Source organism: Oryctolagus cuniculus, chromosome 14 (assembly GCF_051225735.1).
Source record: "Oryctolagus cuniculus isolate XC-2025 breed Fujian yellow rabbit chromosome 14, ASM5122573v1, whole genome shotgun sequence".
NCBI lineage: Eukaryota > Metazoa > Chordata > Mammalia > Lagomorpha > Leporidae > Oryctolagus > Oryctolagus cuniculus.
This window is the reverse complement of record NC_142880.1, coordinates 52,258,491-52,271,649: the sequence shown is the minus strand read 5'-3', so window position 1 is coordinate 52,271,649 and position 13,159 is coordinate 52,258,491. Positions and strand designations below refer to the sequence as shown.

The 13,159-nt window shown below is 36.2% G+C and overlaps 1 protein-coding gene across 1 annotated transcript in view; it reads left to right on the top strand.

The window, feature by feature from the left end:
* LOC100343059 (cadherin-10) overlaps positions 1 to 13,159 on the top strand; it is a 160,564-nt gene that overhangs the window by 121,797 nt on the left and 25,608 nt on the right. Inside the window, exon 6 of the mRNA XM_017344663.4 lies at positions 12,480 to 12,667. Within this exon, the coding sequence (XP_017200152.2) occupies positions 12,480 to 12,667 (188 nt within the window). The remainder of the gene's footprint in view (positions 1 to 12,479; positions 12,668 to 13,159) is intronic.

Below are 13,159 nucleotides of genomic sequence, written 5' to 3'. Positions count from 1 at the left end.
ACTTAATTAATTACTGAATTTATCCCACTAAATTACTCAAACATGAATTATCTGGTGGCCCAAAATAAATAGAGCAACAGTTTGAAAATAACAGTTATGGTCTGTTCTAGTATGTGCCAAACATTGTAAAATATAGCACAGATATTAATTTAATCTTCACAATATCTCTATGAGGTAGATATCTTTATTAGATAAGAAAACCCTGAAGCATGTCAACTTAAGTCACTTGATCATGGCAGTACAGCTGTAAATAAATAAGAGGCAGGTTGAGGACCTAGTTACTTGGCTTTCAAGTACATGCTACTAAAAGGCACTGCACCAAGAAAAAAGCGCTACATCAAAAACCCTACCTTCCTTGCTATATCTCATCTTCACTTAATTCCATGATTTCTTACACACAGATTATAGGGGCCAATTTCAGGCAAGGCACACCAATTCTTTAAATATTTCTACATTACATGTAAAGACAGGAGAGCTGCAACTTTATTGTTCTTTATTGGTTTACTTAAGGATCCAATACAAATAATCCTTTTTCTAGATTCCATGCTGCTTGGGCAGTTAATGCATGAATTGAATTTGCATGAGACAAAAACTTTCAAGGAAATAGGTGATACATTTATATATGTATATATATATGTGTGTGTATATATATATATATATATATGTATGTATGTATATATATGGGTGAGGGGACTTAAGACACTTTCATTGTGTGAGCTGGGAGACTACCACAATCCCTGCCTGGTACAAGAGAGATTTGATTTAATAAGTGCTGATTTTTACTTTGTAAACAAAGTCAACCTCTTGTCTACAGGGGATCCAAGGTAATGTATGCCCCAGGCTGATCTGCATATTTTAAAATTATCAAGCACTTCTCTACTAAAACAACTGTCAGGTATGTCCTAAGGAAGATGGTTCAGCATGAGAAAGGAGCAAATGGAATTTGAAACATCTCTTTTCCCCATCGTTATAGTCTAGAACAAAATTAAAATATATTATAGGCACTGTTCTTCAATTTGGTTAATACAGTATGATTTTTATTGTGATCATGAAAGTACTCTCAAGTATTTTCAGGATTTTTCCTCATTGTAACAATGTCTATAATTGTGGAAAATACAAAGAAATGATGTTAGTAAAACATTTGTTGATTTGTTTAACCTCGACTGAAGTCCTGCTGTGCATAAAGAAGTATGCTATGAAACAATAATTGTAATGATTTTGAGAAACATGACACATGATACTGGATAAGCTCACAAGCAGTTTGCATTTTGATCATGTATACAGACAGTGTCTCCCATAGGCATACACAAAAATTTTGTTACTGTGTAGTTTCTTTTGTACTCATGTCTCTCACACTCGTTTTCTTACTCTTTGTATATATGTATGTGTGTAAATATGTGCATGCATGTGCTATGTTCATAAAGTTTATGCAGATGTAATTGATGAGTAATAGAACAATATTAGTGATCTATTTATCAAATATGGATCCAATCATAAAATGATACTCTCTAATTTAAAGGGATCAGAAAAGCAAGATTTTTTTTCATACTAAAGCAGTTTAATAACACATACATTCATAGGACTTTAAAAAGATGTAGTATAAAGATCTTAAAATAAAAAAGGAAACAGAAAGGAAATCAGCAGTTGCTGTCTGTTGAGGCGCTGGTGGATTGAACGGCTGACAGAATTGCCCAGGGAAAAATAAACACACAGACAACGAGGGGCACAAACACGAAAAGCAAGATTATTTAAAGCTACATCTAAAGTAAACAAAAGTTTTCCTGGTAAAGCAAAGAGTTCTTGTAGAAGAACATTTCAGTCAGAGAGAACAAAAGGAGAAATATGGCACTAAGTGAAATGTGTATAATTTGGCTTGGTTGGACTCCAGGGTTTAAAGCAGAAATTTTGAGAGATGAGAATTGACATATGAGCAGTATTAGCCTCATGAAGAGAGTTGGATCCAAAGATACAGTATTACATATATTATCTAAGATATTTTTTTTTCTCAGAGCATTAGGTTTAGTGCTTCATTATATGTAATTATCCTGGTAGCAAAGAAGCACACTGCTTGCACAGGAGAGAGTTGACCAGTATGAAGCAATACTAAGGAGATGAGAGACTTGAGACTGCAGTATATTAAAGAGAATGATCCAAAGGTCTTATAACTAGGATGATAAAAGAGTTGAGGGATAAAAATAAAAATATAGATCAAAAGATGCCTTTGAGCTTCTACCTAAAAGTTTATTTGAAGACTGAATTCAAATCAATTTGTACACTCTGAATTGTAACACCTGCAGGAAGATGTAAATATCCGTGGCTAGAGAGAGATCAGAGAGGTCTGTGTACCATATGGGAATACTCCAAAATGTTTGTGGGAAAATAGGATCAAAAGATAAGTATAGAGATGGGTGTTTGGCCCAGTGGTGCAGTCATACTTTAGGGCACCTACATCTCATATCAGAGAGTCTCAGTTCTGTTTCTAATTACAGCTTCCTGCCAGTGTACCCCCTGGGAGGCAGCAGATGGTGGCTTCAATAGTTGGGTCCTTGACACCCATTTGGGAGACCCACACTGAATTTTTGGCTCCCAGTTCCAGCCAGGCCCACCCTCAGCTATTAGTGAACCGGTAGATGGAAGATTTTCTCTCTCTCCCTCTCCCTCTCTCTCTCTCTCTCTCTCTCTCTCTGTCTCTCCTCCCCTCTTTCTCTCTCTTACACTTTTTCAAAATATGCTTACTTTGGTGTAAAATATTCTACTTCCATAATAGCTATTTAATTATCACATTTTCCTTGAACTTACTGAACACCCAAATAGTTTTGATGGGAATATAGACAAGCAAGATCTCAGCTTAGATAAATATTGAATGACAGGACCTGGAGAAATGTACAATTTCCCATATGTGATAAAATTATAGTTTTGTATGAGAAATGTACATGAAAGTCATATAAAAGCCCACTTTGGGGGCTGGAGCTGTGATGTAGCAGATTAAATTGTTGGCAGCACTGGCATCCCATGTGGGTGCTGATTCAGGTCCCGGCTACTCTCCTTTTGATCCAGCTCCCTGATAATGCATCTAGGAGAGCAGCAGAAGATGGCCCAAGTCCTTGGGTCCTTAAACCTATGTAGGAGCCCCAAATACAGATCCTGGCTACTGGCTTCTGCCTGACCTACCTGGCTAGTGTGACCATTTGGGGAGTGAACCAGCAGATGAAGGTATCTCTCTGCCTCTCTCTCTATCTCTGTATCACTGCCTTTAAAATAAATAACACAAAAACACAAAAATAAACACAAAAACCACTTAGAATCCTCTAGTTATTTTAGTGTAGAGTTGCTTATGCTTAATTAATGTATTTACATTTTGCTCATGGAGCTCTAAGTCCCTCTATATTGTGGTATCCTTTGGAACTCTCTTGAACATTACCCCTGAGTAGATGTACATATAGAAATAAAGAAATGCAATTATGCAAATATGTATAGACAGGAGCAGGCTATTTTTACAGAGTTTTTGTCCACCTGCAGGTGAAGCACATTGTAAGAAGACTGAGTTTCTGTTACAAAGTAACATTTGTGAATGTCTAATTTAAAATTTACGGTGTAAAAATTTATGAATGACTAACATTTATCTTAACTTCACCCAATTCTGTACTTTTCATGTTTCTACACATTGTAATTATGTGTGTGTGTATATATGTATATATATGCCAATTAAGTTGGAGACAATTTCAAAGAAATGTATCAAAAAAGGATTCCCTAGATTCTGCAAAACAGTGATGACTTCTCTGAAGGCTATGTTGTGTTGCCTTCCTCAATGTCATAAACAGGAAACTAAAACACGTTGCATGCAGAGCAGTGCAGCATCTTGTTTTGCTCTAATTTAACTTAAATGCTCAAAGCTAAGTTAGTGATCTTGTCTGTACCGCTTTCAAATTTAGGCTTCTGCCTTTCCTCTGGTGAGAGTCTTCAATTCCAAAGCCTTGATAGTTTGTCAGTCTCTAGTGTGACTTTCAACTCTCCTCTGCTTTCTCCTAAATGCTCATTTAGCATTGCATAATTTCCTTAACTACCCTACAGTTGCCTCCAAGGAGCTTTATCTTGTTTTTAATTTCTTCCTGTTAAGCTCATTAAAAAGCATCTTTTAAACATTATACAATGGAATGGTTTATAAACATGCATAATTGTGTCATTTTTCTTAAAGCAAGTATTGTTTGAGATTAATGTGCAGCATAGAGATGTTACAATAAGATTATACACAAAGCAAATAAAAAATTAAACTAATGTTAAATTATTTTGTTGATTCATATATGTGATGCTTTTTTAACCCCAACTTTGGAAGAGTAGAAAGTTCTTGAGTAAATGAAACTAGAAACAAAGGCAGGGAACAAAGGATACAGAAATTATAGTTCTTTGAAACTCTTCCCCACCCCCAACAAAACCAAATAGCAGCTATTTGTTGCCAAGCTCAATACCTGCCTATCAGCAGTTTGTCCTTGGTGTTCTCCTGGCTGATTTCAGGTATCTCTTTTTTCATTCTTAGGGAAGACACCTGGTCTTCCCAATCACATTTCTATCTGCCTACCTTGTGTCTTCATTGGAAGCCTCTTACTCATATTAAACCATCTATTACTCCTAGTTTTAGTACGAAGCTCTGTAGAAGCAGAGAGACAGATAGCTCCCATCCAGTGGTACACTTCTGAAAAACCCCTAACAACTGACACTGAGCCAGTTATAGAGCAGGAGTTGGGAACTCAAGGTGGCAGAAACCCAATTACTTAAGCCATCACTACTGCCTCCGAGGGTCTGCAATGACAGGAAGCTGGAGTCAGGGGCTATAATTGGGAAAAGAACTCCCAAGTATTCACTGTGGGACTTGGTGTCAACTACTAGATTATATGCCTCTGAACCGGCAATACTTTTAATATTCTATAATGAAAGTCCTATTGATTAAAGTTTGGTAGAACCAGTGCCATAGAATATCAGTCTCAATATCAGATATACAGAAATACATAAAAAATTTTAAAAATCTTTAATAATGACAGTTCAGATGTTATGTGACATTATTGATGACAGTCTGAAAATATGGTCATTTAAATCACTGTGCATTTTAGTTCATAGAAAGGCTTCTTTGCAATATTATGTTTCAGGATTTTTATTTGTACAATACTACTTTTTACTTGAACAATACTACAAAACAGAAATGGCAATTCCATCTTTCCTGTACACATTTTGGCTTTGTGCTCATATGGATAGTCAAGCTAAGAACATACTCACCAGTACAAAATAGTTACCCACCCTAAATATTGAAAGAGAAGCAAGTGATTCAATCTGACAACTAGGAATGAATTTAAAACAATCATAAATTGGAATTGATAGGAAAGCGTATCACATAATTAAAGCTCCATCAACTGTAAGCTAAAAAATAAGGAACATGCAAATAGATGTCTTTAAGGAGAAATGAGACTTAAGAAGGGTGACAGGCGCTCTATTGCCTTTGTCATTGTATGCTCAGCAATCTATGCCTTCTGTCTAGTTCCACTCTGTTGCTTGCTGTACGTGATGAACATGCCTGAAGCAGGGACGTGCTGGCTCTCAATTAAAGTAATTTCGTTTTGACAAAACTAGCATGCTTGCATTCGGTATAGAAGATTTGGAAATAAATAATGAATTCTGAGTGAATTACTCTTCCATACATTTAAAATATAGACATGAACTTTTAAATTTTGAAATACATCCAATAAATCTTATCTTAAAAATGGTTTCTGAACATAAACGTAATTGCAGTGAAAGCACTGTCAAATTTTACAAGTATATGTAGGACAGGGAATAAAAATTTGTTGAGAAAATTAACCTTAAAGTTGCCACATAATCAAGTGAAGTATGAATGTTTGTATGTATGGCATATATTCATGTAACTTTATTTTAGAACCAATTTGATTATTTGACAGAAGTAATCTGTGCTATTTTATTGAATGGAGTCAATACTAATGATTGTTTTTCAGGAATTTGGAACATATTTGAAACATTTTATTAATGTTTTAGGCAAAATAAATAGGTATATTATATGTATGTGTGCTGATTTACTATTTTGTAACAAGCAACTATAGATAAAAATAGAGCATCATTTTCATTATAACAATGAAGCCATTAGGACCATTATAATGTAAATCAATGAACGTGATAATTCTCCTGCTTCAGTCTCAATAGGTACTATATATTAACATAGGGAGTGGGCATTAGCCTAGCAACTAAGATGTCCACATTCTATATTAGACTACCTATATTTGAATCTCCATTTTGGCTCCTGTCTCTAGCCTGCCAATAGAGCCCTTAGAGGGAGTGTGATGGATCCAGTAATTAGAATCTTGCCACCCACATGGGAGACCTGAATCACTGTGAAATTTCACAGGAGTATTTATGAATGAGATATTCCAATCGATATTAAACATCAATTAATTGTTAAGATGACCAATTTATCTTTCTATATACTCGTACATATACATCAAAATATGTATATATGTATATGCATATTCACCTGTGTATATATGTAAATTTGTATGCATGTATATACATATTTGTATGTATTTCAACATACATACACACACATATCCTTTTCAAAAGACATTTGACAAGTTACTCTATATCTCAAAGCAATCAACTCCATCATTGTTTCTTCCTTTCTGGTGTTATGAGCCAAATATTAACAATTCTGTTCCCATTGGGCTATAATGTACTTTTGCAGAGCTATTAATTTACCTCACTTTTTAAAAAGGTACCCGAGGGAAAAAGATACAAGGAAAAGTAGCCAAGAAAAGTTCTCTCAGGTAGCATAAATTCAGTGTTTTTTTTTTTTTTTCCTGTCCATAAATTGTTTCTGAAGTGATTTTCAACTGCCTTATGATCCCTTATCCCATCTGTAACAGATGCCATAGTGTCATCCCTATTTCCCAGCAGTTAAAGTTGCCTGTATCTGTAGGAAATGTGAATGGCCGGTGTTATTTGAGCCCATGCCATGAATCTAAAATGTCCTCAGGCTTGTCTTGGATTCAGCTCATCCCTGCCCTAGTGCAGAGCTGTTTGTTCCTAGGTTGTTGTGGAGACTATAAATACACATACAGATATGGTATATTATATATGTAATATTATACATAATATTATATATGTAAATGTCACATATTTCAGCACAATACCAAAGTGGTGAACTATAGATGTGTGGAAAATATGTGGGTGGATCCTAGACAATATTAAATACAGACTATAAATACAGACACGCTTGTAGCCTTGGTGTGGATAAACAGGAATGGTGTATGTCTTCCTGACTTTAAGATGCTATAAAAGCAAAGATTAATTTTGTGAAAATAATAAATATTCTGAGGCCAAAGGTGGCTTCAGAGAGAATATGAGATGAATCTGGAACATTTTATGATGTCTGGAAATAAGGAACTTCGCTGAAAGTGAGATAGAGAGTGAGCAATGACAGGAACCTGAAGTCACGAGCCAGAGCTGGGAATCAAGCCCAGATATTCAGATGTGAGATGCAGGCATCTTAACTGTTGGTTAAGTGCTCACCAATGGTGGATAATTGTAAATCTTCTTTAGTGAGTTTTAGTATATTTTAATTACTTTTGGAAATTTTCCACTATAGCTAAATTTTTAATTTTACTGATATATAGGTGTTCATAATATTCTCTTACCTTCTTAATGTCAATATTATCTGAAGTTGTTTTCCTTTTCTGTTAAAATATTTTTATTTAAAGATTTATTAATTTATTTGAAAAGCAGAGTTACAGAGAAGCAGAGAGAGAGAGAGAGACAGAGAGAGAGAGAGGTCTTCCATCCACTGGTTCATTCCCCAGATGACAGCAACAGCTAGAGCTGGGCTGACCCGAAAGCAGAAGCCAGGAGCTTCTTCCAGGTCTCCCACGTGGGTGCAAGGGCCGAGGACTTGGGCCATCTTCCATTGCTTTCCCAGGCCATAGAGGAGAGTTGGATCAGAAGTGGAGCAGCCAGGTCTACATGGAATGCTGGCACTGCAGCAGCAACTCTACCCACTATGCCACAGCACTGGTTCCATTCTGTTAAATTCTTAGTAATACATTTTGCCTGAACAGTTGTGATAAATATATACTTATTTTGTCAGTCTTTAAAAAACAAGCAAAATTTTGTTCAATTTATTTTTGTTGTATATTATGTATAATGTACTTCCTTAATTTCTATTTTTATCTTTATTATTGACTTCTATTCCTTTGGCAGTGGGGTTATTATATCTTTCATTTTCATTTGTTTAATGTTTCACTCATTAATTTCACCTTCTCTTTATTTGTATACACTTATGGAAGGTTATAAATTATCTTCTCTATGTAGTATCATTTTCTCTAAACCATATGCTTTTATTTCAATTTTTAAAGTTGTAGATGTTTTGTTTCATTTGCCCTCAAATGTTATTTATTTGAACCATAGAAAACTATTTTTTTATTTTCTTCTTTTAAAATTCTCAAACATTTTGGATTGGTATTATTTCTTTCCTATTAATATGTGTTTTGGGGCTGGTGCTGCGGCGTAGTAGGTAAAACCGCCACCTGCATTGCTGGCATCCCATTTGGGCACTGGTTCAAGTCCCAGCTGCCCTACTTCTGATCCAGCTCTCTGCTGTGGCCTGGGAAAGCAGTAGGAGATGGCCCAAGTCCTTGGGCCCCTGAATCCTAGTGGAAGACCTGCTAGAAGCTCCTGGTTCCTGGCTTCGGATCGTTTCAGCTCTGGCAGTTGTGGCTAACTGGGAAGTGAACCAGTGGATAGAAGACCTCTCTCTGCTTCTCCTGGTCTCTGTGTGTAATTCTGCCTTTCAAATAAATAAATAAATCTTCTTTTTAAAAAAAAAATATGTGCTTTAATTATAGCATGGTCTGGGTATTTAGTAGATACTATTTTATTAAAATGCATTCAAACTTTCCTAATCAGTTATTGTACTTGATCACATTGCATTAAATACTTCTTTTCTGCTTAAAAAGAATTTATACTTTTTATACTCCATGTCAGATGGTACATGGAGGTTTTATTTACATTTCAATTTGTTTGTTAAACATTTCATACAGGAGCCAGTGCTGTGGTGTAGTAGGCTAAGCCTCTACCTATGGCACTGGCATCACATATAGGCTCCTGTTCATGCCCCAGATGTTCCATTTCCAATGCAGCTCCCTGCTAGTAGCCTGGGAAAGCAGTGGAAGATGATCCAAGTGTTTGGGTTCCTGCACACATGTGGGAGACCTGGAGAAACATCCTGGCTCCTGGCTTTGGATCTGCTCAGCTCTGGCCATTGCAGCCATTTGGGGAGTGAAAGACCTTTCTCTCTGTCCCTTCCTCTCTCTGTCTGCATCTCTGCCTCTTAAATAAGTAAATAAATAAATGGTTACAAAATAAATAAAAAATTCATATATTCACATTTTTGTTTAAACAATCATTGGAAAACATTAGCATGGCTACATTTCCTATATGCCCTAGATTTGAGAATCAATAATGACAGCCCTGAAGACTTTAGCAGAGATCATATTTTATAAGATTACTTTATAAACCAAGGTAATAAATTTTACTCATCATCAACAGTACATTTTTCCAGTGAGGCAATCATACCTTTTTTGTATTTACTAAAATCATACAGTAATAAGTCATTGAATTAAGGCATGCTTCTATAAGATTTCATTTTTTGAAGACTTTTATTTTATTTATTTATTTGAAAGGGAGAGAGACACACCAAGAGGGGAAAAAGACAGAGATCTTCCATTTCTACTACACTTCCCAAATGTTTTGACAGCTAAGGCTGGGCCAAGCCTATGCCAGGAATCTGGAATCCATTCAGGTCTTCTGTGTGAGTAGCAGGGTCCCAAACACTTGGGACCATCATCTGCTGCCTTATTTAGCACCTCATTAGCTAGAAGCAGAGTGTCTAGTAGTTGAACTGGTACTATCTGATACTACATGTGGGCATCACAAGTGGTAGCATAACTCACTTACCAGAAGGTCCACTCCTGTAAGATTCAATTTTAAAGTGAATTCTTATGGGAAGCAGGCTAGAGTTGATGATTTGTGGTAGAATCATGTTGAAATAGGTCTATATAAAATGGAAGAGAATGGAGTTGTCAAGCAAGGAATTATGAGCAAAATTTTTCATATGGAGGAAAAATGCACTAGGTAAAAATAAGAAAAATATGCTAGATGAGCCTAGAGTAGTAGAGTATAAATTAATGTAGAGTTTGACAGTGGTACCAAGTTATGGAAGGCCAGTTTATGGATGTTTAATTTCACTGTAGATAGAATGGGAACAACTCAATAATTTTGCAGTTCTGAGCAATGTTGATGAAATTCCTGTTTTCAAATATACTGGCTGCAGCATAGACTGACAGTATCTAAGGACTGATTGGATTTGGTGAAGCATACTACCTGGTAGATTAGTTGGGAACTGATTATATAGCGGTTTTGGCCCTCAAGGTGACCTGGTGGCAAGAAAATGCTAAGAAATGCAAAGTACCTATGTTGTACTAACTTCTCATTGTACACAAAACTAATAAAATGATAATATAATGCCTGACAATGGCGAGTTGTGGGAAGAGTGATTGGGAGTGTAATTTTCAATGAAGTTATTTCCCATTTAAGTTACTGGTGCACACTTTTCAGGGGATCATAGTTGAGTAGACTGAAGAAACTGAGCACAGGAGTCTTTGGAACATCTCGGGGACAGGTATTCTAAGGAGAAGCAACAGCAAAGGCAAAGAGAGACAAAAAGACAAAGTCAAGAAATGCATTGAGAGTTACTTTCAATACTGTGTTACCAAAAATAAAGAGAAACATGTAAGACACTACAGGCTGAGACCAACCGGTGCATCTGGAACTTTTAATGATGTCTCTCAGGAAATAACTTCCAAAACTGAGTGGACATACATGCCTGCATTGATTTGTTAGGGCTGCCACAACAAGGTCCCACAGGTGGTGTGTCTTGAACAAGAGAAAGTGACTGCTTCACATTTCTAAGGCTGGATATTTGTGGTCAAGGTTTTGATGGTCTTCTTTCTTCTGAGGCATCTCTTGGCTGACTTAGTCCCCAAAACACTCAGCCCGTAACAGTGTTAATGACCAACTGTTTCTGTAAAGGACAATATAATTTTATGAGGACAATGAGAAAAGTATTCTATGTGAAGGAAATGTCATGAGAAAAATATAGAGAATGATGTTGTAAATTAGATTTTTACTAGAAAATGGAAAGCCCAATTTGGAGTGAAAAATTCATGGAAGTAACTAAAGGAAAAATATTAGGAAAGATATACTCAGGCAGGAGTAGTTAAAAGGTCTGGACTTTATTATGTATATTAAGGAGAATTACTTAAGGTTTATGAGCAAGCAGGTGCTATAATCAGAAGTGTGCTTCAGGTCGATTAATCTGTCAGAAATATGTAGTTTATGACGAGGTGCTAAAGTATAAATCTCATTAGCAGTAGAGGTTGTTCATGCTGTAAGCACATCTAAGTACACCGAGGGCTTTGATAAATTCTTGTTTTGCTCTGGAAGGAAGGAGAGTTTGCCAGAATTTAGTGTTTTGACTCTGACACGGTGAAGGGCATCTTTATATTTCTCCCACAGACTGTCTATTCTTCCTGCTGTCACTAGGAGAAGTGGGCTTCCTACACATTATGGCTGACTTCATAGGAATTTGAAATATTTTCCCCAGTAGCTGAAATAAGTGAGAGTAGCAGATAACTAAATAGAACACAGTAAGAAGCAAGAACTGTATATCCTGTAGTTTGTTGTGATTGTATAAATGTGGATACGTGCATAACTGCACAAATTATAATGACAACATGCTCATTTTTAGTAATAGAAATGCTGGTACTATTAGAGGTTGATCCTCACTGTTCAGAATGATATACACAGGCTGAAATCCCTGAGGCTCCGTTTTTTGTCCTGTTTCTAGACCTTAATTTAATTTTAGCCCTATTATACATATTCAGTCTCTTAACATCTAATGTAAAGTTTAAGATTTATTTATTTATTTATTTTTGAAGATAGTCACATAATCCGGTTCTAGACAATGAAATACAGCTTGGTTTTTTGTTTTATAAAGATTTTGCTTATTTATTTGAGAGGTAGTTACAGACAGAGGAAGAGACAGAGAAAGTGCTTCCATCCACTGCTTCACTCCCCAAATGGCCTCAACCTCCGGGTCTCCCACGTAAGTGCAGGGACCCAAGCACTTAAGCCATTGTCCATTGCTTTCCCAGATCATAGCAGAGAGCTGGATTGGAAGAAGAGCAGCCAGGACTCGAACCAGCGCTTGTATGGAATGCTAGCACTGCAGCTGAAGGCTTAGCCTACTAAGCCACAGTGCCAGCCCTGAGTTTAAGATTTATAATATTGTCTCATGCACATCTTATTTGTGGATATTTTGCTTGAAATCTCTCTATCCACATCTCTCTCTCTCTTACATCATTTTTTTACAGATACTATACATCTTCGGGTTCTTGAATCCTCCCCAGTTGGCACAGCCATTGGAAGTGTCAAGGCTACGGATGCTGACACTGGGAAAAATGCTGAAGTGGAATATCGCATCATCGACGGTGATGGGACTGATATGTTTGACATCATAACTGAGAAGGACACACAGGAAGGCATCATAACTGTGAAAAAGGTGCCCACTTTCCATATAATAAACATCTGAATATTCAGAGACTGGAAATATCACTGCATCCTCTTCACTCATGCATTACCCACTAAGAAGTATCACTATCATGTTCACATGTAATTTGTATTGTGCTTAAGTGAAAGGGACATGAAGCTAAAGAGCTCCTTGGATATTTGGACCACCTGTTCATGTTTAATGAAATGTAAAATCAGAAGTTTTGCAAAATTTAAAAGGCAAGATAACACAAGATTATATTTCTGAGTAATTTTAAAAGCTCCCCCAAATAACATTATTTTCTTTAAAAAATAATTAACAGCTAATAATGGCAATATTGCATCACAGTTGGAAGCATAAAAGTAGCATGCCACCCAGATGTGTGAAGCAATAATTGAAGTTGCTAGGAAAAGAGACAGAATGGATTGGAATATAATTTAATTGTTCACATTTTCCCTTCTGCTATATAAATTAAACTTTTCTACTAACATATGTTCAGTGCCA